Source organism: Pristiophorus japonicus, chromosome 9 (genome assembly GCF_044704955.1).
Source record: "Pristiophorus japonicus isolate sPriJap1 chromosome 9, sPriJap1.hap1, whole genome shotgun sequence".
Classification (NCBI taxonomy): Eukaryota; Metazoa; Chordata; class Chondrichthyes; family Pristiophoridae; genus Pristiophorus; species Pristiophorus japonicus.
In genome coordinates, this window is record NC_091985.1 from 215984160 (window position 1) to 216011901 (window position 27742).

General features: G+C 46.1%; 1 protein-coding gene and 1 long non-coding RNA gene across 3 annotated transcripts; one reads left to right on the forward strand and one right to left on the reverse strand.

The window, feature by feature from the left end:
• Positions 1 to 886: 886 nt before the first annotated feature.
• LOC139273682 (uncharacterized) lies at positions 887 to 9447 on the reverse strand. Of its 2 annotated transcripts, none has more exons than XR_011595286.1 (3): positions 9376 to 9447; positions 8303 to 8468; positions 887 to 1764 (listed from the first exon to the last, which is right to left on the reverse strand). It is a non-coding gene; the product is annotated as an uncharacterized lncRNA (long non-coding RNA). The 2 variants fall into 2 exon arrangements; XR_011595285.1 differs by having other exon boundaries at positions 9340 to 9425.
• A 275-nt stretch (positions 9448 to 9722) lies between these two features.
• LOC139273644 (zinc finger protein 239-like) lies at positions 9723 to 27184 on the forward strand. The gene is made up of 2 exons (XM_070890658.1): positions 9723 to 9930; positions 23531 to 27184. The coding sequence occupies exon 2, from the start codon at positions 23815 to 23817 to the stop codon at positions 24397 to 24399; it is 585 nt and encodes a 194-aa protein (XP_070746759.1). The 5' UTR covers positions 9723 to 9930; positions 23531 to 23814; the 3' UTR covers positions 24400 to 27184.
• Positions 27185 to 27742: the final 558 nt, after the last annotated feature.

A 27742-nucleotide genomic window follows, 5' to 3' on the forward strand; every position in this document is an offset into this window, starting at 1 on the left:
ACTGAAATGAGATATTTCTTCACTTAAGAGTTGTGAATCTTTGAAATTCTCTATCAAATAGAGATCTTATAGCCTACACCTGCTGCTATTTGTGTTCTTGAGTAAGGATTGTTTTTGATAAGCTTAAGCTTGCGAGGTGTGAGGCCGATCAGGAGAGCAATGGATTAGTCCAATGTAGTGGTAACAGAGACATGGATGAGGGTTTGAGCAGATGAGCTGAGGAAGGGGCAGAGACCGGTGATGTTATGGAGCTGGAAGTAAACGTACTTGGTGATTGAGGGAATATGGGTTCGGAAGCTCATCTCAGGGTCAAGTACGATGCCAATCAATAAATTGCAACTCTCCATATCTGTGTTTGTTTATTCGAATACTACATATCTCGAGTGATCAATGCTTCAAGAGTAGTACTTATCAATATATTTTCTGTTAATTCCAAATATTCATGATTGAATAATTGATTCTGTCGATATTAAGCCGTGCTGGTATTTCAGATTGGTTTGTGCATCGTGATCAATGAATTGACTATGATGCTTCCGGTTCAATCTTTCCATTGGCTTTCTCACCAGATGGGAAATATTTGAACATTGAGATCTGATGGTGTCGGTGTGAGTTCAGCCCCACCGAATGTACAGAGACAGGTCCATTTGCTGGGCTCTGCCTCAAACTGGAGTCACCTCTTAGATCAAAGCCCTTTACTCTAAAACACACACAAGATTCACTGTGACTGTGTTTAGAGACAGAAAGTGATCTCACTTCACATCCCATTGCACGGCCTCATGCTGGATAATTGTGCTCGGTGATCAGACTCTCCCAGTCTCATTTCCTGTAAATGTAGATTCTTTTCTCTCAATCTGGTTCAGAAAAATTACTGAGTCAAATACCTCTTGTGCTTTGAACAAAGCAGTCTTTATTTTACCGGCCGGCAAGACTTATCAGACAGAGGATATACATTCTCGATCGAGCGTACACACTCCCTACGGATAAGTGACGTTACATTGTCAAGGCACGATGGTTATACATTTTCGGCAAAAGATAACAAGATAGGGCTAGAGTGACATCCCAGCTCAGCCCATCTCTTTTGATCCCTCCTTCCCTTTGTCCACTCATAAGCCGACCCAAGCATGTTCCGATTTTAAACAAAGACCTTCTGTCAATGTTTCAGGTTAATAACATGATTTAATAAGACCTTGAGGTTTTTCTGCAAGCTGTGGGTTTTGTTTCAATATGTGTTAGTGTTGTAACATTTCGCAGTCTCGAATCTGAGATGTCATGGCTATTCCTCCATGAATTGTTTGTTAGCTTATACTGTCCCTATACAATTCCCACGTTCTCAACTTCAATGTCTCTATACATTTTTAAACATTCACATTCCCCCCTTTTATCATTCCATGATAACACTTAGGATCATTCTAGGAGTAAAATGTATAGGGAATGTGAACACACCCAACATCCAGAAAAGTTCCCATTTTGCGCATAAACATAAGACATGTAGCTCTCGTCTCTGTCTCCCCTCCCATGCGCCGAAACTGTCATATATCAACACTATTATACAGACTGTGGCATACAGACAGTTTCATCTTATGGCTCAGGATTCAGATAAATAGTCCAATTATTTTGCTGATTAAAAGAGTTCAGTTTTCCCGTCTCTCTTCTCAGGTCACCGTCGGTGTAGCTGGCTGTCTATCACTACGGGTAAAAGTTCAAACTGGTCCACGTTCCAATTAGGATGCCAACGGCCTTGTTCAGCTATGGAGAAGAGGAAGTCTGGAACAGAAACAGGAATTAGAATAACCAGCAAAATAGAACAGGAATTAGAATAACCAGCAAAATAGGTTCGTTAGGGGGTGGTGAGCTTGTAGTGGTGCAGGTGAACCCAGGCACTTTTCCCCTCAACCTTGGCTGCAGTGGGGGTAGTGAGTAACACCTGAAAAGGCCTCTCCCATTGTGGCTCTAATCCCTTCCGAATCCATACTTCCCTGGTGCCATGAGGGACAATTCGGGTAAAACTGGGAGGTCGAGGTGAGCATCTTGAACCTGGTTGTGAACTAGTCGCAGAGCCTGAGTCAGAGAAAGAACATAGGTGGTCATCAGTCGAGCTGAGATACCTTATCTAGGAACAATTTCCCTCATTAACACCTTAACAACAGTTTGAGCCTTATTGTCCAGGGTAGGGTAGGCTTCAATTCATCTGCTAAACACATCTACTATTGCTAACACATATTTGTAACACTGAACTTTTTGCAACTCAATGTAGTCCAACTGAAATGTCTCAAAGGGACCTTCGGGTAGGGGCGTTTTACCCCAATCACAGGGGACTCCCTTCCCTGGATTATGTTGCTGGCAAACCAGGCGACGACTACTGATGTTCTGGGTGAGCGCCTGGAGTCTAGGGTGCCACCAAGTAGCCAAAAGTGTGTCACTCGTGGTCCTTGCTCCACAATGAGTAGCAAAATGCATACATTCAATAACCCATAGAGCCAACTTGTCAGACATGCAAGTCTGTTCCGCGGGAGTGGTCCAGAGTTTCGAAACATTGTCATAAGTACATGCATAATATTTCCACAACAGTTTATCTTTTTCAGGAGCGTCCTCCTGTGCTTTTATAACATCTTGGATGGTTGGCATTGGTTTTTTCCGAGGCTAACTTATCCTTCGCAGGATTTTTAGTCTGACTCATAATTTTGGGCACTACCATCTGTTGGTCACGAGAGGCCTGTTTGGCCTCTTGGTCAGCACAACGATTCCCTATATCAACCAGAGAATTTCCGGTAGTGTGGGCGGTACATTTGACAATGGCAGTGCGTTTGGGGAACATGAGGGCTTGCAACAAATCAGATACTAGCTGTTTATGAGATATCTCATTCCCCTGTGAGGTTAGGAATCCCCTATTTTTCTATAATTGTCCGAGATCATGGGCCACCCCAAAGGCATACCTAGAGTCGGTATAGGCAGTTTCAAAAGCGGCAGATTCCAAGACCTGATTCTCCTGGTTTACTATGGCGTATCCTGAGATTCGTGTACCTTCTGGATTAATTCCGTCAACATACATAATACAGTCTGGATCTTCAATTGGTACATCAACAAAATCTTCCCTGACTGATGTGGCCTCTTAAATTAAAGATAAACAATCATGACTGGGTTCTTCCTCATCTTGGGGTGGCTCAGTAAGAAAACAGGCCGGATTAATTGCAGTACAGTGCCGAAAGGTCAGCTTAGGATTGTTTAGTAAGTAGATCTCATATCTGCTTTGCCTGGCCATGGTAAGGTGTTGAGTCTGCAGTTGGCCCAGGAGGGCAGCTACGGAGTGAGATGTGTTAAGACAACGATAGCACAGTCTTTCAGAATTGTACAATACAGTTGAAAGGGCCGGTCATAGAGGGGCCGGCCCAAAGCCGGAGCTTGCAGCAAGGCTGTCTTTAGTTCCTTAAAGGCTTGGACGTCTACGGTTTCTATTTCAAAGCTGCCTTACTTATTTGTATACGGGGTGAGGTGCTTAGTCATCAGGGCAACATTAGGGATCCAGGATCTGCAGTATTTGATCATCTGCAAACACTGTTGCATTTGTTTAGCCGTGCTAGGGACTGGAAACTGGCAAATTGGTTCGACTCGGCTAGCCTCCAAAGTTCGGTGGATACTCGGTATTGCCTGTGATAACCCACTTGGGAGGGGTCCTCTGTCCACACATGAGGATCCACATAGTCAGGTATGTCAGAGCCAGTATGATGCTGCAGAGTCGTTAAGACCTTCTCGAGGTCCCCGTGGAATTTGCACATCCCGGCTGGTAGGGTCAGCCTCGTCTATAGCCTGGCGCACCATAACTCCCAAATCTTTAGCGTGTTGGGGAGGTAAGACTTCACGAGTAATATGTGGTGCCACCGTTGGGGGCTGTCCATTTCCACAAAATCTGCCTTCCCTTCCGGTCCAGTCACTCTAGCCCTTAATAGAATTTCCTTCACTTCCCCTTCGTGATCCTGATAAAAGTTCTGCAGGTCCTGATTCTTTCCATTGGGATCGTATGCTAGGGTCACGTGATTGGACCTGCCGCAGTCACCCTGAGACCACCACTGAGGGGTTCTAGTGGTATAATACTGCCGCTTAAGGGTTCCCTGTTTTACAATAATCCCATCATCTCCACACCCCAAATGCAACTGGAATTTGCAGAGGAGGTCTCTAGCCATCAAGTTACAGTCCAGATTGGTTGTGATAACAACTCGATGTTCCACCGATTCTTCCTGGTAACCCATTTTAACCGGTTCTGACACTGGGAATGTCGAGATTTGTCCCAGGAATCCTGAAAGTTCCTGTGTTTCAGTAGAGGCAGGGTGTTTAAGCTTTGATTGTACAGAAGACATGAAGGCTCCCGTATCTATCAAAAAGGGTTGCCACTCATTCAGAATTTTTAACAATATCATTGGTTTGTCGTCCGGGGAGGATCCCTGCACAATCAAGCTGCGTAGTCAATCGGGGGACAATTGACCAAAGGGGTTGTTCTGGGAGAAGTTAGTGTAAGATCCTCCTCGCCCCCCTCCTCTTCCTCCTCTTCCTTTTCCATGCTGACGGTAGGGGCAATTTTTATTCCAATGTCCTTCCTGCCCACAATTAAAACAGTCAATTCCTCTTACCCAGTCCCGGCCTCTTCCCATACCATGCCGGGGACAATAGGGAAGTTTATTAGCAGGGCTCGGGCCGTTTGGTTGTTTAGTATAACCGTATCCTTGCTTATCCATCCAATCCTGTATGCAACACTGCGGTTCTATTGATCCTTCCTCCCGAGATGGCTCTTCCTTTCTAGTCACATATTCAGTCTTGACCCGGGTTGGGGGCGCACCTCCCCCCTCCTTTTCTTTTCCTGCCAATAATATCTAACTGCCCTTTCCATTTGTCTATAGTGGGTGGTCTGCAGCTTGTTGTGCATCAGGGTTTGGCATTGGTCTGACAGGGAATTGGTGTTGGGACTTTGGGATCTTGGAAATCATTCCTAGGTCGGAGGATGTTTCGGAGCTGTCTGACTGCTTGACAGTTCTGCGTCTCGATCGGCGGGGGTGTTTGCTATGTCTTTCACAACTTGGACTGGTAGAGTGACTAGAAGATTTACGGGACTGTCTGTGAGTGAGATATAGTTCTGCCCTTTCGAGTGTGAGATCTGGTCCTTTCGGCTATATTGCTTGTGAACTGGGGATCCGAATCGCTATCAGAGGATGAGGAGTCAGTTTGGGTTTGTTGCTTTGGTGGTATGGGGTTATTTTTAACTCCTCTCGCCGGAGTGTAAGGTGGAGGGTATTGGGAAGAGGACTGGAGCAAGGGGCCAGGGGGTGCGGGAGGCGCCGTTGGGCGCTGAGTCAGTGACCACTCATCAATTTCATCATCAGCCTCGGTTAACACAAAGCCAGCCATTTTACTACGTAGTCGGTCAATACCTTTCTCAGAGGTCCCAGAGGATCACTTAGTAATTTCTCGTGTGCACATTCTTTTTTAAGACGTCTACAGTTTTAACATGTGTTCCCTCTGTCAATGAAAGTCCTAATTTAATAGCATTTATTTGCCAACTTGACAGAAGTGATGCATCTTTTAAATTTTTTTTTACAATCCCTGTGCTTTTTTTTTACTACCTCTACGCTTCTAGTGCCACCTAGAGACCACTGGTCATCTCCTAATAATTTGTTCAGGGCTCCTGATAATTTTCTAAAGTCTTCAGCTCTTTCAGGGAATTCCTCACATAACTTTTGTAGCAGACTACCCACATCCGTTGTTTTATCCAGCTGATCACCCATTTTCACGCTGTCCCTCGTATTACCGTGTCGTTACGCGTTCACGTAGTCGTGCGATTTAAACAAACTTAAAACAAACAGACTTTACCAAAACTAACGCAAAGCCATGTCGCCCCGCGGCTCGCGTCGTCACGCGATTCAAACTTGAAGTAAACAGACTTAACAAACTTACTAAACTAACACAAAGCCGTGTCGCCCCACGGCTCGCGTTGCCGCGCGATTCCAACTTGAAACAGACTTAACAAACTTACTAAACTAACACAAAGCCGCGTCGCCCCACGGCTCGCGTCGCCGCGCGATTCCAACTTGAAACAGACTTAATAAACTTACTAAACTAACACAAAGCCGCGTCGCCCCGCAATTCCAACTTGAAACAGACTTAACAAACTTACTAAACTAACACAAAGCCGCGTCGCCGCGCGATTCCAACTTAAAGTAAACAGACTTAACAAACTTACAATAAATGGACTTAGAAAATCAGCACTGACTTGATATTTCGTGGTTCGCGTTGCTGCGCGTTCGCGTCGGTCCACGTCTCGCGTCACCACGCGTTAACGCCGCTGCGCGTCTGCGTCAGCCCTCCACTCGGACGCACGCTCGCGCCGCTGCACGTCTCGCGTCACCACGCGTTAGCGCCGCTGCGCGTCTGCGTCACCACGCGTTAGCGTCAGCCCTCCACTCGGCCGCACGCTCGCGCCGCTGCACGTCTCGCGTCGCTGCGCGTCGGCCCTACCTTCCGAGTTGCTGCGTGATTAAATTCAATCAGTGCCTAGACGGCCAAGTGATATACAAGGTCGACGTCATACCTGAATTGAACACCTATCCTCTATTTAATTCCCTGTGAGCCTAATTTTCTAAATTTGATTTCTTATGAGCCTTATTTAATTTCTTTTAATCTCCAAATTTCCCTATCCTTTCGCGTCACTGCGCAGTTTAAATCCAATCAGTCAATGAAAGCCCTAATTTAATGGAGTTTTTCTGCCAACTGGACAGGAGTGATTTATTTTCTTTTAGACTGCAGTGGAATTTTTCTCATAATTTAAAATCTCAGAACATTTTTTTTTTAGCACCTATTTAGTACGTTACTTTTTTTTCTTTTCCATAACTAGAGAGAAGTCTGGCACGTAGGCTGTGAACTGCTTTTCGTTATCTCAATTGTTCCAGCCTCAAGGTCGTGTTATTTAATATAATATATATTTTTTAATCCTTTTGAATCCATCTCAGTTGTTTTGCTGTGCCTTCTCTGAATGTTTTCTTTCGACAAGTAAGTGAGCATGTTAAATCCTTTTTTTTTTAAACCACCGGGACCATGTAATTTTTTCTTTTTTTTTAACAAAGCTATCCTTTGTGCATTTCCTGGCTCCGTAACTTATCATCCGAATATACGTAATGCAATAAGGTTCACACTCTTAAACTTCCCACATACAGGACAACACTACGAAGGGTTAACAAAACTTTCATTCTGTTTGAGATAAAACAAACCGCAACTCCCCGGCTTTTTTTTTACACAGTAAAAATCACAGAAGCATTTCTCATTTAAACAGACGTTCACAAGAGTCTCTTTTCTTTCCTATTAATTTTTGGATCCATGATTGATCATCTATCCCTATCTAGCTCTAACTATAACCTATCTTTCCAAATTGCCGCTTGGTTTGCGTCATCGCGCAATTTCCCTATCTCTATCCCTATTCTAAGTTTGAAAGGTATTCACCAGATTGTCCTGGATCTCGTTCAGACACTACCTGAGAACCAGCGAGTGGCTAAACTTTCCTCAGACTTTTGAAACCGGGGGAAACTGGAGCAGTATTGAAATCATACTCACTCCAGTGGCCACTTTCCCCTCGTCTCGTCCAAGGCTAGTCTGGCTCTTAATTCGCAAGTTTTCGGCAGTCATCCGTTGAGATCCCACTTCTGACACCAAATGTAAATGTAGATTCTTTTCTCTCAATCTGGTTCAGTAAAATTACTGAGTCGAATACCTCTTGTGCTTTGAACAAAGCAGTCTTTATTTTACCGGCCGGCAAGACTTATCAGACAGAGGATATACATTCTCGATCGAGCGTACACACTCCCTACGGATAAGTGACGTTACATTGTCAAGGCACGATGGTTATACATTTTCGGCAAAAGATAACAAGATAGGGCTAGAGTGACATCCCAGCTCAGCCCATCTCTTTTGATCCCTCCTTCCCTTTGTCCACTCATAAGCCGACCCAAGCATGGTCCGATTTTAAACAAAGACCTTCTGTCAATGTTTCAGGGGTTAATAACATGATTTAATAAGACTTTGAGGTTTTTCTGCAAGCTGTGGGTTTTGTTTCAATATGTGTTAGTGTTGTAACATTTCGCAGTCTCGAGTGTGAGATGTCATGGCTATTCCTCCATGAATTGTTTGTTAGCTTATACTGTCCCTATACAATTCCCACGTTCTCAACTTCAATGTCTCTATACATTTTTAAACATTCACAACCTTATAACCTGTGTGTACTGTCTACAGGACCGGTGTGTATCTGAGTAAATGGCATTTCTCTTACCTTTCTCCCCAGTCGATCTATTGAAGCACTTTCAATCGGAAGGGGCTCACTGGTTGGTGATCTCACAATCCTGTGCTGGTTCACCTGCTGTTGTTCCTCAGTCCACAATCCCTGTTTCCTTCCAGCTGTGGAACTTTCTCAATCACTCCGCCATTCACCGGGAGATCTAATTATGGCAGGGCAGAAAATTAGAAGAATATTAATGTTGTGAAGTGGAATGTAAAGTGTTTTTCCAATGTTTCAGAAAAGTATATGTCCAGTATTTCTGTTTGATTTTATCCTATTCCTCAAGATTCCTGTCCCGCCCATCTGTACTTACAGAATTTTCCCCGGGTTACACACTGTCTGATCTCACTGGGCCCCCGGGTTATACGCTGTCTGATCTCACTGGGCCCCCACGTTACACACTGTCTGATCTCACTGGGCCCCCGGGTTACACACTGTCTGATCTCACTGGGCCCCCGGGTTACACACTGTCTGATCTCACTGGGCCCCCGGGTTACACACTGTCTGATCTCACTGGCCCCCCGGGTTACACACTGTCTGATCTCACTGGGCCCCCGGGTTACACAGTGTCTGATCTCACTGGCCCCCCGGGTTACACACTGTCTGATCTCACTGGGCCCCCGGGTTACACACTGTCTGATCTCACTGGGCCCCCGGGTTACACACTGTCTGATCTCACTGGGCCACCGGGTTACACACTGTCTGATCTCACTGGGCCCCCGGGTTACACACTGTCTGATCTCACTGGGCCCACGCCCCGGGTTACACACTGTCTGAGCTCACTGGGCCCCCGGGTTACACACTGTCTGAGCTCACTGGGCCCCCGGGTTACACACTGTCTGATCTCACCGGGCCCCCGGGTTACACAGTGTCTGATCTCACTGGGCCCCCGGGTTACACACTGTCTGAGCTCACTGGAAGTTTCAGTCTATCTCCCGCATGTCCCCAAACCCTGAGCTCCGGGGCTGTGTGTTCAGTTCGGTGTTTTCCCTCATAGATTCACCGCACGCTCCCCAGCCCCAGCCGCCCACCATCAGTCCGGTTCCCTTCTGCCCCCGGTTCCTTACATTGTCCAACTGCTGGTTCCAGCAAACTGCGCGGCATCCGGAGATTGGGGGTGGGGAGGACTGCACCGAGCATGCGCACTGCGGCGACAGGGCGACTTCCTGCATAAATTAATGACCTTCAGCGAATTCCCGGCCGTCTATTGGCTGCACGAAACGGATTGCCAACCACTCTCACTAATAGGAGCCGGCAGCACCGCAGAGCCCCGCCCACTGTGATGAAGGAGCGCTGGGCAGCTCGTGGGTCACGTGGCTCCTGATTTCAAAAATTCCGGCCGTTCAACCGTTACCAGGAAACGTCATAGCCCCGCCCACATCGCCTGTGACGTCACAAATTGCGTCGGTGCTGAGGGGCGGGACTGCTCGCAGTGCGCCTGTGCCGGACTCGCAGCTCAGTCAATCCCTCACTCCGACAGTATTATTAATAATTTTTCTTTATAGAGCGTCTTAAACGTCCCAAGGCGCTTCACAGCAGTGTTACAGGACACAACACATACATTTGTCACCGAGCCACAGAAGCAGAAATTGCGGCAGATGACCAAAAGCTGCGTCAAAGAGGTAGGTTTTAAGGAGGGTCTGAAAGTAGGAAAGAGGCGGAGAGGTTTAGGGAGGGAGTTCCAGAGCTCGGGGCCCAGGCAGCTGAAGGGCCGGACACCGATGGTGGAGCGATTATAATCAGGGATGGTCAGAAGGGCAGAATTTGAGGAGTGCAGACATCTTGTGGGCTGCAACAGATTCCAGAGATCGGGAGGGGCGAGGCCCTGGAGTGATTTGTAAAAAGTGATTTGTGATTATTAACAGCAACAACTTTTAACAGTGAGTCTTGTTTATTTTGTTTATTTGTACATGGGACGTGCTGGTAACGGAAGAATGACCATAATATGATGGAATGTTACATTAAGTTTGAAAGTGATTTCGTTAAATCCAAAACTGGGATCTTAAATTTAAGCAAACAATCTTTTTAGGTATGAGTGGCGAGTTGGTTAAGGTAGATTGGGAAACTACATTAAAAGGCATGAAGGTAGATAAGCAATGGTGCGCATTAAAGAATTAATACATAATTTACAACAAACATTCATTTCTTTGAGGCACACAAACCCCACAGGAAAGGTGGTCAATCGTGGCTAACGAGAGAAGTTAAAGATAGTTTTAGATCAAAGGAACAGGGTTATAATGTTGCCAAAAGAGTAGTAAGCCTGGGGATTGGGAGCATTTTAGAATTCAGCAAAGGAGGACCAAGAAACTGATAAAGGGAAAATAGAATATAAGAGTAAACTAGCGACAGACATAAAAACAGACTGTAAAAGCTTCTATACGTATGTTTAAAAGGAAAAGATTAACAAAAGTAAATGTGGGTCCCCTACAGGCTGAGGCAGAAGAAATTATATTGGGGAATAAAGAAATGGCAGAGAAATTAAACACATTCTTTGGGGCGTAAATTGTGGTTGGAGGCTTCCTTCGGGTGAACGCCCCCGACAGGAATTTTTTTAACAAAATTACCTGGTGGTCCTGGAGGAACATAGGATTGTGGTCGGAGTCCTAGTTTCGCAGTGCAGCGTACAGGAACATTTCTTCCAGGTATGTATTCGTATCCTGGGATCATGTGGGCCTGGACCATCAATGAACATCTAGTATTCGCATTGATAATAATTGGAGCTCCGGTTGTACGAGCTCCCATTGCTATCAACAACAACAACTTTTATTTATATAGTGCTTTTAATGTAGTAAAATGTCCCAAGGTGCTTCACAATTGTGATATAAGACAAAAATTAATTTGGCACTGAGCCACATAACAACAAATTACAGCAGATGACTAAAAGCTTGGTCAAAGAGGGAGGTTTTATGGAGAGTCTTAAAGGAGATAAGCAATGTCCAGAGATGGAGAGGTTTAGGGAGGGAGTTCCAGAACTTAGGGCCCAGGCAGCTGAAGGCATGTCCGCCGATGGTTGAACAGTTCTAATCAGGAATGCTCAAGAGGGCAGATTTTGAGGAATGGTGTTGTGAGGCTGAAAGAGATTAGAGATAGGGAAGGATGAGGCCATGGAGGGATTTTTAAACAAGGATGAGAATTTTGAAATCGAGACATTGCTTAACCAATGTCGGTCATGAGCAAAGAGGTGATGAGTGATCGGAGACTTGATACAAATTAAAACACGGGCAGTCGAGTTGTGGATTACCTCAAGATTACGTAGGGTAGAATGTGGGAGACCATTCAGGAGTGCGTTGGAGTAGTCCAGTCTAGAGGTAACGAAGGCATGGATGAGGGTTTCAGCAGCAGATGAGCTGAGACCGGGGCAGATGCAGGCAATATTAGAGGTGGAAATAGATGGATTTAAATATGCTGCAGATATGTTGCCAGAAGCTAATTTCAAGGTCAAATATGATGCCTAGGATGCGAACAGTCTGGTTTAGCCTCAGGCAGATGCTAGGGAGAGGGATGGTGTCGGTGGCTGGGGAACGCAGTTTATGGTGTGGACCATAGACAATGGCTTCGGTCTTCACAATATTTAATTGAAGAACATTTCTGCTCATCCAGTACTGGATGTTGGACAAGCAGTCTGACAATTTAGAGACCATGGAGGGGTCGAGAGAAGTGGTGGAGAGGTAGAGCTGGGTGTCATCAGCGTACACGTGGAACCTGACTCTGTTTTCGGATGACATCACCAAGGGGCAGCATATAGATGAGAAATAGGAGGGACCAAGGATAGATCCTTGGGGGACACCAGAGGTACTGATGCGGGGGCGGGAAGAGAAGCCATTGCAGGAGATTTTCTGGTTATGATTAGATAGATAGGAATAGAACCAGTCGAGTGCAGTCACACCCAGCTGGACGATGTTGGAGGAGGATGGAGTGGTCAACTGTGTCAAAGGCTGCAGACAGGATGAGGAGGGATAATTTACCTTTGTCACAGTCACAAAGACTGTCATTTGTGACTTTGATTAGAGCAGTTTCAGTACTGTGGCAAGGGCGGAAATCAGATTGAAGGGATTCAAACGAGGAGTTCTGGGAAAGATGGGCATGAATTTGGGAGGAGACAACACATTCAACGACTTTGAAGAAAGGGAGTTAGAGATGGGGCGGTAGCTAACCAGCACAGTGGAGTCAGGTTGTTTTTGAAGAGAGGGGTGATGACTGCAGATTTGAAGGAGAGGTGGACAGTTCTTTGGCAGTCCCTCGGAGTCGAGGATGACTTGCTTCCACATTAATGAGTTCTCGGGTGACTGATAGTCCAATGCGGGACCTACAGTCTCTGTCACAGGTGGGACAGATGGTGGTTGAATGGACGTTGGCTAAAGGGACGGGTGGGTGGATTGCTTGGGTTGCCGTGCGCTCCTTCTGCTGTTTGCGCTTGTCTTCTGTGTGCTCTGGGAGAAGAGACTCTGTGTTCGGCGCCTTCCCGGATGCTTCTCCTCCACTTTGAGCGGTCTTCGGCTAGGGATTCCCAGTTGTCAGTGGGGATGTTGCACTTTTTCAAGGAAGTTTTGAGGGTGCCCTTGCAGTGTTTCCTCTGCCCACCTGGGGCTCGCTTGCCGTGTCGAAGCTCTGAGTAGAGCGCTTGTTTCGGAGTCCAGTATCGGCCATGCGGACAATGTGGCTCATCCATCGGAGCTGATTGAGTGTGGTCAATGCCTCGATGCTGGGGATGTTGGCCTGAGTGAGAACACTGACGTTAGTGCGTCTTTCCTGCCAATGGATTTGCAGGATCTTGCGCAGGCAACGTTGGTATTTCTCCAGTGCCTTGAGGTGCTGCTGTCTGTCTCTAAAGCATATAGGAGGATGGCTTTCACTACTGCTCTGTCGACCATGAAGGGGACAGTACCTGAGGTGAGAGAACCGTTAACAATGTCAGATAACATGGGAGCTAGAAAAGGAAGTTGTGTGGGCAGCAGTTTATTGGGAATGGGGTCAAGGGAGCAGGAAGTGGGTCTCATGGACAAGATGAGCGTGGAGAGGTCAAGAGGGGAGATCAGAGAGAAACTAGAGAAAGATGCGAGTTTAGAACTAAGGCAGGAACTTTGCCCCCGTGGGCTCGGGGAAGGAAGGGAACAACTGGAAGAGGCAGACGATCGGATGGTCTCAATCTTTGAGGCAAATAGGTCCATGAGCTCCTCACAATTGTTGGAGGTGAGTGTGGTGGAGACAGGAGAGAGGGGTTTAAGGAGACGGTTAGCAGCAGAGAATAGTAGCCGGGGATTAGCGCTGCATTTCAGAATGATCCTAAAACAGTGAGCAGTTTTTACAGACAAGAGTAGGACCCGATAATGCTTTGTGGTCGAGCCAGATCTGGAGGTGAATGACTAAACCACTTGTCCACCACATCCGTTCAGGTCTGTGCCCCTTGGACTTGAGGGAGTGAAGATAAGGACTGTACCGGGGGGAACGGCCGGGGTGAGAGAGAGTAATAATAGGGACTAGGGCATCAAAGATGGTAGTGAGGTGTGGGTGAGCAGATTGATGGCTGCAGAAATGTCATGGTGAAAGGAGGGCCAAAGGCTGGACAGTTTGGAGTTGATAAGTGCAGCTATAAGAGAGTTTGGAGAGAGTTTTTTTCCAGGGGAGGATGCAGAAGGAAGTAGATTTGGGTGGGGGAAGGGGGATGTGGGTGGAGAGCGATACAAGGTAAAGGTCAGAGATGGCCTTATCTGTAATTGACACAGTAGGAATATCGAGGCCACGAGAAATGGCAAGGTCAAGGGGGAGGCCGTGAGTATGGGTTGAGGAGTTCACATGGAGGGAGAGATTAAGGGAGGACAGGAGGGTAGTGAACTCAGAGGAGAGAGAGCTTGATGAATTGAGATGGATGTTGAAATCACCGAGGATGAGAAGTCACTCGGTGCAGAGGCTGAGGGAGGAGAGCAGTGAGGATATATCCGCGATAACATTTTAATCATACTTGGGATGGTGGTGGAGAACAAGAATTTTAAATAAGGTGAGATGTTCAAAGGAGGAGAAAGTGCCGGAGGAGTAGGGGGACAGACCAAGGTATGATTTGATGATGAACCACACCACCACCACGGTGGTCTGGGCGGGGCAAGTGATGGAAGGTATAGCCGGGAGGGGCGGCTTCCTTTAAAGGTAATGTGCCATCATCCCTCAGCCAACTTTCCGTCAGGGCCATGATGTCTATCACCCACAATAAGCTCATGGATGGCAAGGGCCTTGTCCGCAAGTGAACGGACATTCTGCAAGGAGATGCAGAGAGGATCGATGATGGCTGACCCACTGCCAGCATCCACAGGGTCAGGGATTGGAGGGATGAGTTGGATGGGAGGAGATTGGCAAGGTTAGCCCCTACGCCGCCCCCCCCCCCCCCCCCCCAGGCAAGCTGGGGCAAGGTCGGTGAGAGGAGGATGGGACAGTTGGGGTTGTTGCTCGTGAGGAGACAGCGACGAGTGCCTCGGTGGGCCCTTCGGCAGATGCCAAGAGGAGCACAGAGGGAAGCTGCAGGCTTGTCTCAAAGGGAGTCGAGCCTGGGACGGTGGCAGGAGAAGGAAGTGGAAATAGAAGGGAATGGCTCGGGTCCAAAGCGGCAGCCAAAATGGCAGCAATTAGTCACTGGGGGAAAAAACTCAGTTTACACAGTGAATAGGGAATACTACAATAGGGATTCTACAATAGTACAATCAGTATAATCAAGATCAATTATATTGAAACAAAATTGATTAATATATAGATTAATTATAAGTAAACTTAAAATCAGAATTTGAATAATTGAAAAGTTAAATCAGTCTCGAGCTGTCTCATTAAATCAGTAAATCAATTCTCGGGTAGATCAAAAGACACAATGAGAAGTAATCATTCCAAAGACCATTGATCCAACTTCTGTCCTGTGATTGTATGAACTGATGCTCCCCACTCTCTGTCCTGTGATTGTATGAACTGGTGCTCCACTCTCTGTCCTGTGATTGTATGAACTGGTGCTCTCCACTCTCTGTCCTGTGATTGTATGAACTGGTGCTCTCCACTCTCTGTCCTGTGATTGTATGAACTGGTGCTCCACTCTCTGTCCTGTGATTGTATGAACTGGTGCTCTCCACTCTCTGTCCTGTGATTGTATGAACTGGTGCTCTCCACTCTCTGTCCTGTGATTGTATGAACTGATGCTCTCCACTCTCTGTCCTGTGATTGTATGAACTGGTGCTCTCCACTCTCTGTCCTGTGATTGTATGAACTGGAGCTCTCCACTCTCTGTCCTGTGATTGTATGAACTGGAGCTCTCCACATTTTGTCCTGTGCCAGTTTCAACTTAGAGATATAATTTCTATATAGTTTCAGTTTCAAATACAGAGGTAAGCTCCCTCTACATTGTCCCATCAAACAGGTCCTTTTCTACTCAATTTATTGTTTACACCGGCACACACTCGCTCCGGTTGCAGTTTGATCCTGATCACTGCAAATCCCTTCAGCCTTCCCACTCTGCTCTCTCCAGATGTAATTAGCTACAAGACAGCATGAAACAAATAGGAACCTCGGATTTTAGTTTTGAAATGAATATTTGAGTTGCTGTCGGTGGATTATCTGTAGCAGGAGAGGTGGTTGCGGGTCGGTGGAGCAGAGGGCACTAATGGTCCGTGATGGGGAGAATCGCCCTTCTTCTCTCTTAACAAGCCCGGATTCAACATACGAACACCTTGGATAAGTTTCAATGACTTTAATTCCAACATGTGAAGGGGGAGCATCTCACTTCTCAGCCCCTGAGAAAGGATCTCCAATGAGTTGTTCAAATTGCACCTTAATTATGCAGGGTTTAGCACATGGACAGACCTTAACAGTGACGTGATTGGTTGTACCAACGCATGATCAAATACCCATTTGTTCCCTCCTTCCAAGTGTCACTTGCCTTATATTATATTGCTCCCTTGAGCCCGAGGCCAACGAGTGGCCATCTTGTGTATGTGCAGTTTTAAGCATACCTTCAACAAGTGGTCATCTTGTGGCTCTACATGTATGTGCAGTTTTAAGCATACCTTCTGTTTAGCCAGCTCAGGGCCTACATAATAGCCAGAAAACATCTTTGATAATCAATCTTGCTCTTGCAATCCCCCTTTTTGGCCCTTGGCTATATACTCCAAGATAGGCCAATGTGCCATCCCCTCATTATTTCATCCAAAGGGGAAGTGATATTGTCAGCTTAATCCGTCCGTCTGGGTGGCCAAGCCCTTGCTTACGGATGGCTTCTCGTATCTCTTCCTTTACACACCACTTACCTGTTTTACAGATTTTTCCTTAGATAATAAAGGTTTAGTTTCTTCTAAGGCTTTTATGGGGGCCTGAGCTTATAGCTTTCCTCGCCAGTCGTTTACATCTCCAACATAATTCAACCATTAAAACCACACATTGCACAATCACCAATACATGGGATATTATTCTTATCCAGGGGTGTACCTGCACGTTTAGTCCAAAGTTCCAAAGCCTGGCATACCAGGGTTGGTTTGCCAACATTTCTTTAGTGTCCTTCTGGAGTTTGTCAATCTTCTTCATCAGGATGATGTACTTCTGCCGTTGTTCATGGATGTCCTGTTCCAACTTAGTTTGTTCTTCACTAAGTCTGGGTATATGTCGTCCTTGTGGTTCCTCGAAACCTTTATACCCTGCTTTGATAGTGTCCACCGCCGTCCCATTGACGGACTCTCCTTTCAATTCCGGATATATGATATCTCCCTGAATAACGACGACGAATTTTGGCACAAAACAGAAGTCGGTGGTCGTGATAGGGCAGTGGGTAACTCCCCCCACAGTCATGTTGACTGCCGTGGTGCTCACACACCATCCTCTCTTTTCTAGTGAGGCTGAGGTCGTTTGAGTCCAGTGTTAGCGGTGTGACACTCAACACACATCCTTCTGTTTGGCCATATCCACAGTCGTTGTTATCGAGGTCTGGGTGCTCTCAGCATAAAACAACTTGATTATTCTTATAACAATCATTAATATAGATACCTTTGGTATTGTTTCCCTTTTTAATTATGTACTGGTGCAATTTGTGATACCTCACACGGGTCTGATTCCTTATTTCTCCTACATTGTTTACTTGGTACAATGTGTTTCCCTTTGTCACATCGTATTGTGGTATTGATAACACAAACCCTATTATATTCTGATGTCAGGTTACACACCTGTTCTAAGGGACCCAGGCATGGCTATTCCTCCGGGCCTCACAGGCTTGGGTATCATTCTTGCCCATTCAGCAAATACATCATTGATTATCCAATCCGGCACTCCTCCATTCTGGAGTTGTTCTAGGTTATGTTCTACCGCATTGAGCATTCAAGCCCCATATCCTGCACAAACTATCTCGGCTGCCATTCTTTTACTCATAGTTTGTCCAGCCTGGTTTACCAAATTTATTGTTTTTGCATGGTCCCGCAATGTATGGGCAACCTGTCGCATTTCCCATTCCACCCCATCCCCTAACTGGGCCTGCATTTTCTTATCATCTCCCCTTTCCAGCAGTCCTTTTAAGGTCTGTGTGAGGGTGATGACCTGCTCTTCTATTGTTTGAAGATCTATTGTATTAACTGTCGCAACACCCACCGCATATCCTGCTCCCACCATTTCTAATATTCCCCTCTTTCTCCTCCCGCCTTTCCCGTTTTTGTTCAGCTTTTTTATGCTGAACTTCATAACTTGGATTCGGGCCCCTCGAGGGCTCATGGGGGGTTAGGTTTTTATATAAGCTTATAGTTTTCTTACCGCAAAACAATGGAACAGTTATGTTCGTTAGATTTAATAATACCGTAATTACCCTTTGGCGTACCCTGAAATGGATTTTGTCTTTAGTTCTTTTTATTACTAACCCTCCGCTTGCCCCGTGTCATGTTTGGGCATCTTGGGGGTTCTGGGGTCGTTGTGGTTGGGGCTTTTGTGGTGGTTGGGATCTCTATCTTACACACGAACATTCCCTATAAGGAACCATTACCGCATTGTGATTCCCTGATGGGTATGGGGGTAGTCCCCTCTGCCTCCCTGGTGAGGTTACATCTTACCCACACACACTTGCATGGATTTCCTTGCATTCATGCTATTCATGCATGTCCATGATTGGTTCTGCCATGAGTGTCCTTTATCCAGGCTTGTCCATTCCACTTCAAGTCGCCCCCTTTGGCATTTTCCGCAAAAGATTGAGTTTGTAGTGGAAATATTTCCTTGATAGCTGTCTGGGCAACTTACTGCTGGGTCGTGGTATAAGATGGGGTTACCCATTATTCCTCCTACTAGGACTAAGGTCCGATAAAACACAACATGTCACCGGTCAGTTAGGGTCTCATGTTACACAATGTTCTAACTGTCCAATGTTTCCACCGTCCGGTTCCATCTATTGCCACGCACACATCGCTTACCATTATTACCTGGTGAGGGCCTGTCCATTTTGGTGAGAATCCTGGCTTTTTGGGGTTTATTTTTACCATTACCTTGCTCCCAACCTGTAGTATCTGAGCCTTTTGTTCCTTGGTGCCAGTTTCCAAGTCCTTGATCACTTGCTGATCCCTGGCATGTGCCTTCAGATCATGTAATTGTTTACATAATTCCATCACAAATCTCCTTACTGGGTCCCGGTAGGGTCCGACGCCATCACTCCCCGTCACTAGAACCTCAGGTAATCTCATTGCCCTTCTTGTCATTAGTTTGAATGGCGTGAGTCCGGTGGTCTGGTTTGGGGTCGCCCTTAATTTCATTAAAATCCGGGGCGGCATATCTACCCATCCCTTTCCTGTAATGTGGTAACCCAACTAGAGTTTTCTACAGTTCAAGTCTGACGTCTCTGCTCCTGTATTCCATACCTCGACTAATAAAGGCAAGTATTCCATATGCCTTCTTTAATCACCTTATCTACCTAGCCTGCTTGCTTCAGGGGTTTGTGGACCTATACTCCAAGGCCCCTTTGTTCCTCTACACTTTTCAGTGTCGTACCATTTAATGTTTGTTTTATAATCTGTTGCCTCTGTAGTTTTTAGCACTTTTTGTTGCTATATGCCTACACTTCATGGTTTGGATTCCCACTAAATATCTCCTTTTAGAATTGCTTCCTGCTTTTAAAAAAAAAAAAGTCACCGGAGCAACTAACTTCGACCCCTCATTTCTTGCATTACAAAGAGCCTCTCTCTACATTTCCACCATGTTTGTCAGTCTGTTGCAGTTATAACAGACTTCGGGTGTACCCCACTGTTTCTAATTGATGGGGACTGCTGGCAGTTGTTCCTTTTTATGTGTCCTGATGGATGCTGTCTTCATCACATCTACTATCAGTTTATTTCATCATTTTCTCCGTCAATAGCCTGGTCCATTTACTTAATTGATAATACGTGTGAGTGATTAAAATGAGGGTTTCCTCCTTTTTGTTTCTTTTCCGACTCCCACCATTTTCTTTGTTCAGCGGGTGGGTCATCTGGTTCCAATTTTGTTTAATCATTATTTCAATAAGTTTTCAATTTTTGTCTGCTAGGTAACGTGTCAGGTAACGTGTCAGGGATCCCTGGTCCCCACTCGTGTTTCTCACTTCCCATGGCTATAGGTTGTCAGCAGTACGTCCCTTACTTATTCCTCACGAGTGAGACCGTTACTTGCAAACTTATCAATTATCAATCGTAACGTTACACAGACACGCTTCTATATAACCGATCGCAATTGTTTCACCTGGGATCTTCCGCTAACTACTTGAAGTCTCGGCCAGACCTGCAGATTCGGATCTCTCAGGCAACTGACATCAGACAGATTTCTGCCCTTTGTCCTAACTGCATGGTAATTTAAACGTATTCACGCCTTTGACATGGCTTCCATCATCTGGTGTCCGCCGCCCGCTTCAGATCCTATTCGTGACGCCTATTGTATGGAGTATTTAAAATTAACACTCAACAATAGGTCTGGGTTCAAAGATTCAATATTACAGGTACCACTTTGTGATGCACATCATGGTACAATATCACCTGAGTTGAGATTACCGTTGGCCCTGGGATGTGTTTATGACGAACAATTCGCTTTTCCCACAAATCTGTTTATTCGTTGGAGAAGGAGCCTTTGGATGAGTCTTTTTTAAAACTCTACTGCTTGTACAACTGCGCTCCCGTCCTTGATATAATGGACGGTTATAGTGGTATGATTACCATGCCACTGTAAATGTACCCCTATCCTATACCCTCGTCTGTCCTTACTTCTACCATTCACGATATGTCTCTTACTACTTTGTGAGAGTGGCGGGGTTTGCGAGGTATGTCTGTGGACAGGAGGTAGTTCCAAATCTGGGACCCGAGGAGATTTTTCCAGCTCCCGTGTCCTGTCCACTTCCCTTTGGATCATACTGTACCTGATTAGGTGGAGGTATCCCATTAGGCACCCCTTCTTCCTCATTCCCCTGGAGAGGACGAATCCCACTTCTGAGATTTATTCTCAGATGTAGTCGGTTACAGTGGTGTGCCTTCCTGACCCCTCAGGAATAATCCACTAACCCCTTTAAACAACATCGCTTCTTTCCAATGGTCATCTACTTAAAACAAAATAACGCACAGAATCTCTGGTGATTCTCTTCAAATTAAGATTTCCAATATTCAAAAGCTGTCACCCACTGAGTTAAAACAGTTCACAGCTGCCTGTGAAAGAGTTAACTTCCTTTGTTTCGAAAGCTGACAAACACAGACACCATTAATCATTGTCGACTTCAGCCTGCAGCCTTTTTCAGTTTAAACTCTCCAGTTAAGAATGTTACTTTTGTAAAGTCTCTGCATTTTTATTCTCAAAATAAACATTCAGAAAAACATCTTTACACATAATAGTATTTCATCCTTTTCTCCCCAGTTACACATTGGTCAGAATTTTTTTAAAACCATACCAATCATTAATGTGAAATGCCTTATGTCCAGAACTAAAGACTCTTCACACAAGTTACATCAACCAGAATTTGATCATGGCCATAATAAAAGTCTGGTTTTTAATAGGTTAATTAACCTCAGTAACTCCAATATTAAACTTCCCAATGCCACTTTGAAAAGGGGGAGGGGCCACAGCCAAACAAAGGAACAATCGCACATGTTTCCTAAAACTTTACTGAAACATCAAAGGAAAACACGAACAGTAAGAAAGAAACATGATCTTCCCTTTTCTCCTTTTGATTCAGTCATAACTATTTATCCATTATTCCTTAAATCAATTTTCAATTTCTGATCCCTATCACATCTCCTCTAAACCTCCCTTCAGTTACTTTAAACCTATGCTCTCTGGTTGTTGACCTCTCTTCCCAAGGAAACAGGATCTTCCTATCACTCTATCTAGGCCCCACCTAATTTTATACACCTCAATAAAGTCTCCCCTCAGGCCTCCTCTATTCCAAAGAAAAGAGACCCAGCCTCTCGAATCTTTCTGCACAGCCAAAATTCTCCAGTCCAGGCAACATTCTTGTAAATCTCCTCTGCACCCTTTCCAGTGCAATCACATCTTTCCTATATTACCTGACCCTTTCGTTCCATCTCTTTATTTTGTTCCCGATAGCAGCTAATACTACCGTATGAGCCCGGTCCCCTTTATTTCTTGGCTGGCACTCCCACCATTTTGCCTGCCTCTCCGGTGAGTCGTCTCGTTGCCATCCCTTTTTCATCATTCCCTCAATTAGTTTCATGTTTTTATCTGCTAGCATTTTCCCTATAGATCCCTCGGGTCCCCAGTCATATTCGCCGGCCATTTCTAAGATTGCTAAGGGGCTACCTTTCTCTTAGTGGGCTACTCTTGTACCTCCATCGCGTCTCCTGACCAATACTTGTTCGTTAGTACCGCACCCCAGTTGTGACCGTGTTAGAGTCTACTCATACCCCAAGTCATACTTATTCCTTGGTCTTCGTCCTCCCCGTGGCTCGTTTATTTGTTCTTTCTACAGGTTTCCTCCTTTCCCGTAAAGAGTGTAACAGCTCTAACTTGTAGGTGGTATTGAAAACGTACTCACTCCAACAGCTGCCACATCATTTTCGGGCTAGCAAGACTGTATCCTGCCGAATACGCCAGTTGATGGGGAGAATTGCCCTTCTCCTCTCAACAAGCCTGGATTCAACAGACGAACACCTTGGATAAGTTTCAATTACTTTAATTCCAACATGTGAAGGGGGAGCATCTCACTTCTCAGCCCCTGAGAAAGGATCTCCAACGAGCTGTTCAAATTGCACCTTAATTATACAGGGTTTAGCACATGGACAGACCTTAACAGTGACGTGATTGATTGTACCAACGCATGATCAAATACCCATTTGTTCCCTCCTTCCAAGTGTCACTCACCTTAGATTATCTTGCACCCTTGAGCGTGAGGTCAACGAGTGATCATCTTGTGTACGTGCAGTTTTAAGCATACCTTCAATGAGTGGTCATCTTGTGGCTGTATGCGTATGTGCAGTTTTAAGCATACCTTCTGTTTAGCCAGCTCAAGGCCTACATAATAGCCAGATAACATCTTTGATAATCAATCTTGCTCTTGCAGTCCGACAGATGGACAGGGAGGCTTCATAAACAATTGGTGTACGCCGCAAACCGGGAATAATAACCTGAACTACCGGTGTTTGCAGCTTCGGGGCTTTAACGCCCTCTCTCCGGCCGTGCTGGACTCCAGTCGCCACCTCGCTCGGCTCAATCTCACTCGCACTCCCTCCCTTTAAATCTAATCTCCAAATCACCCCGTCAGCAGTGGCTGCCTCCTATTCCTCCTTCACTGTGGTCGGATATATAGGTATAGATTAATGGTGATGTAGATCAATAATTCCCTTTTATCGGCAGTAATTCAGTCACAATTGTGGGCCGGGCATTGAGATGCCGACTTCAGGGGAGGGGGGCGGAACCAGTGAGTGTAGAACTGAACCCAGCCAGAGTCAGCACCTTCAGGGGAGGGAGGGGAACCAGTGAGTGTAGAACTGAACCCAGACAGAGTCAGCACCTTCAGGGGAAGGAGGGGAACCAGTGAGTGTAGAACTGAACCCAGACAGAGTTGGTAGTGAAAACTGGAAGTGGAGCTGTCTTCAGACGTGCGATGTGTTTGAATTTCAGAACAGTGAGTACGGAGAGTGTATGGGACAGGGATTTACAGCTCTGGAGGAACAAGACAGGAAAGAATGTTCCATGGAATCTAGAATTGTCTGTTCTGAATTTCTGTCCTGTACTTGACGTAATTATTTTTGTAAACTCCTTTTCCAGGGTATTAGAAGGGCAGCATTTGCAGACAGGAAACTCAAACCAAACATCACGTCAAGATCTGACTGAATCATTCGATTCATCAGGACCTGAATATCATCGGCCTTTGAATATTGAAGGAGAAATGTTTGTCTGTTCTGTCTGTGGGAACAGATTTCAAACATCAGTGTGACTGGAAAAGCACCAAGACACACACACCCGAGTGAGAGTGTTCCAGTGCACTGCCTGTGGAAAGAGCTTTAACCAGTTACACAGACTGAAAAAACATTGGTTTCTCCCCGTTGTGAATGGTGCATTCATGTGTTGTGTGTGGACGAGGCTTCAACTTATCATCCAACCTGGAGAGACACAAGAACACTCGCACCACAGATAAACCGTGGGAATGTGGGGACTGTGGAAAGAGATTCAATTACCCGTCTGATCTGGAAGTTCATCGGCGCAGTCACACCGGGGAGAGGCCGTTCACCTGCTCAGTGTGTGGGAAGGGATTCACTTTGAAATGCAACCTGCTGACACACCAGCGAGTTCACACTGGGGAGAGACCGTTCACTTGCTCCAAGTGTGGGAAGGGCTTCACTTGTTCATCCAACCAGCTGATACACCAGCGAGTTCACACCGGGGAGAGGCCATTCACTTGTTCTGAGTGTGGGAAGGGATTTGCTTGTTCATCCAACCTTCTAACTCACCAGCGAGTTCACACTGGGGAGAGACCATTCACCTGCTCCATGTGTGGGAAGGGATTCACTGTGTCATCTAACCTGCTGGCACACCAGCGAGTTCACACTGGGGAGAGACCATTCACCTGCTCAGTGTGTGGGAAGGGATTCACAACCTCATCCAACCTGCTGACACACCAGCGAGTTCACAAGTGACTGGAAGGATTGGATTCTACTTTTATTCCAGCCTGAATCATATCCATTCTGACAGTTGGGGTTTCTTTCTGCAAATACTGATTCCCCCTATAACTGGACTGGAGTTTAATATTCTGGATATTTGACCAATTAATCAACGGGAAAAGGATCAGATAAAATCATGTTGATTTTGTTTGCATCCATATTTCACTGTTTAAACGGTTTTCTTCAAATACTGAAAACTGCAACAAATGGAGCTAAACTTTCTTGAACCATTGATAAAATGAATTGAATCTGCAGATTGGTTTGGGATTTCTCTGGGATGGAGCTGGAGATGATGTACCTTGAAATACCGCCGGTGTCCAGTAGATGGCGCTGTCTCTCCAACTAACTGACTGAGAGGAGAGTGACTGCCCCCTGGAGCAGGAGGAATGAGGGCAGCTCAGGGTCAGACACTGAACATACTGCCCCCCCACAGAGACATCACACACTGCCCCCCTCCCTGGGGCAGCTCAGGGCCAGATACTGAACATACTGCCCCCCACAGGGACATCGCACATGGCCCCCTCCCTGGGGCAGCTCAGAGTCAGAACTTGAGGCTCAATTTTCCCCACCATTCTGTGCTGTTTTTTTGGCGTCCCCTGTTTTTTTTGAGCAAACTAAAATCTTCAAGTTTCCTCAAAGTTTCTGCGCCATCGTAAATCACTTGGGTACGATTTTTTTTTAATGCTACGATTTTTTGATGTCACTGGGGGTGTAACCTGCCGGCTGTACCATTTCTTGCCATTTAAGCGAGTTTGGCCAACCACGATTTCTTTTAAGATGGTGTAGTGGACCGCGCTGAAAAACCTTCTGGGCTTTTAACAAAATCAGTCACATAACAAAATCGGCGCAGATAAGACGCCATTGTTTTTAGCCGAGGTTTTGGAGGGAGTGAAGGAGGCATTAATTACACAAAATGAATGCATGATACATGTTCATTTTTGGAGAGTGAAAAGGAAGAAACTACATTTATTTGAATGTCTAAATGGAAATTGTGACTTTTGACCAAGTTCCACCTCACCACTGAACCTCTTCTCACCGGGCTCGAGGGTCAGAGTGCCAGCCGGCAGCATCGCTCCCTTGGCTGGACACAGGAGCTTGGCACTCGGCTTCAAAAGAAGCCCGAGGGGTAGAAGCCGAGCCCTAAGCTCCTGTGTCCGACCAAGGGATCGATGCTGCTGGCCGATGTTCCGACCCTGTGTGCCTCGAGCCCAGTGAGCATCGGAGATGGCACAGAAACATTTCTTTGCACAGCAACAATGAAAAATATTAAATATTGCCCCCAGTCATTATTATAATGTATATTTTGTGTCCCAAATGTCTGCCTTGTGAGCGTTGCATCGCCGTAGAAACCGAGCCTCGTGTTGTGCATGCGCAGACCAGGGTGTGGCCCATGACTAGGGCATCAATCTTAGAGGGAAGAAGGTGTGAGTGCTTTCTGCTACTATTTTCATTGCATTTCAAACAAATAATGTGGGCAATATTAATAATGCCTTACTGAGAAATAGCCTTCTGCATCATGGTGATGCAGAAGAGACAATTGATACGACGGCATCACATCAGGAACCAGAGAGCACGGCGGATGATGGCCAGGAGGCCTTACCCAAATCGGGTATAGAGAGAGAGAGAGAGGCGTTCATACCTGCACCTGAGTGAGGCAGACTGCATCAGAAGGCTGCATTTTCAACAGGAAGGTCATAACAGATCTGCGAATTAATCAAGGCAAACCTGCAGCCTCGAAGCCTGTCGAAGTGAAGGTTACTGCAGCACTTGCCTTCTATGTCTCTGGCTCTGGCATCAACTGGGAATGTATGCTCCATCTCTCAACATCCAACACATCTGCATTCAGCAGGTGACTGCTGCACTGTATGCCTGCAGGAACGACTACATCAAGTTTCCCATGACCGCCCAGGCAATGCGTGACAGGGCTGTGGGCTTCTCCAGGATTGCTGGTTTCCCCAAGGTACAGGGTTACATTGACTGTACACATCGTCTTGCGAGCACCTTTGGATGATTCCGTGATGTACAGGAACAGAAAAGGGTTCCACTCACTGAACACCCAGCTCATCATGGCAGTTGCCCAGATGCCCAGGGAGCAGCTTCCTGCTGTGTGAGAGCGCTATATCTGCCATTTTTCAGCAGCAGCCACAAGGGCAGAGCTGGCTGCTGGGGGCAAAGGGTACGGCCTCGTCACCTGCCTGATCACCCTCACCCCACCACCCCATGCGTAACCCGGACAGAAGCCGAGCGTCACTACATGTCCCACATAACAACGTGCAGCATCATTGAGAGGACCATTGGCATACTGAAGCAGCGTTTCCGATGCCTGGATCACTCTGGAGGTTACCTGTAATATGCCCCTGAGACTGTCGGTCAGTTCACTGTCATGTGCTGCATGCTGCACAACTTGGCCATCATGAGGCAACAGCAACTGGAAGTAGAAGAGCCACCTCAGGCGAGAGGGGATGAGGATGATGACGAACAGGCTGATACGAGGAGGAGGTGGAGGAAACCATGCAAGTACCTCAACCCCCAGGATGACGGTGGGGGTGGGTACCGTGCACCTTTTACTATTGCTCGAACCTTCCGTCAGCAGCTAATCCTTGAACCCTTTGCTACAAGAAGGCTCAGCAGCACATTTCATAATTGACCATGTTTACTGTTTGGACATGTTCCATAATGTTGTGTTGTGTTAATTGAAGAAGTAATGTTAGTGATTCTGCTTTAATTGAAAAAAGAATTACATTCGTTAAAAATGTTTACACTTGTACTTAACTTTAATAAAAATATTTTTGTATCAAATTTTAAACTTTTCAGTTAAGATCACTTGTAAATTTACATCACTTAGAAAAAACTTTTCAATTGAGATCAGTTAAATAACAATAACATAAAAACAACAGCAGCAAACAAACTTTAGCTGCAGCCATCTCTCCTCCCCCTTATTCTAAGACTTGCCCTTGTTGACTCCACCCTTGGCTGGAGGTGGTGGTGCAGGCATTCTCCCGCCGGTACCAAGCTGCTTTTTTCGAGCATCTTGGGGAATGTGCATTTCCTGTTGGTGGGGATGGACAGACAGCAATGTGGAAGGCCCGACTTGGGTCTCTTCAGCTCTTCCTTGGCCTGTGGATGAACCGACACACTGCCTGAGGTTGGTCTGGAGTTTGGAATGGGAGTGGCAGCAGTTGATTCTGTCAATTGCCGCGGGGCAATGACAGCCTGGGTGTGTTCCCTTACTGCAGCAGCTACCTCCGATATCCCCTCCCTAATCCGCCTCAAAAGCGTATCAACTACCTGCGACATTCCCTCCCTAATGTGCCCCGAC

Excerpts from the sequence above, each read along its gene's own strand:
- LOC139273644 (XM_070890658.1), top strand. The coding sequence starts at position 23,815 with ATGGTGCATTCATGTGTTGTGTGTGGACGAGGCTTCAACTTATCATCC.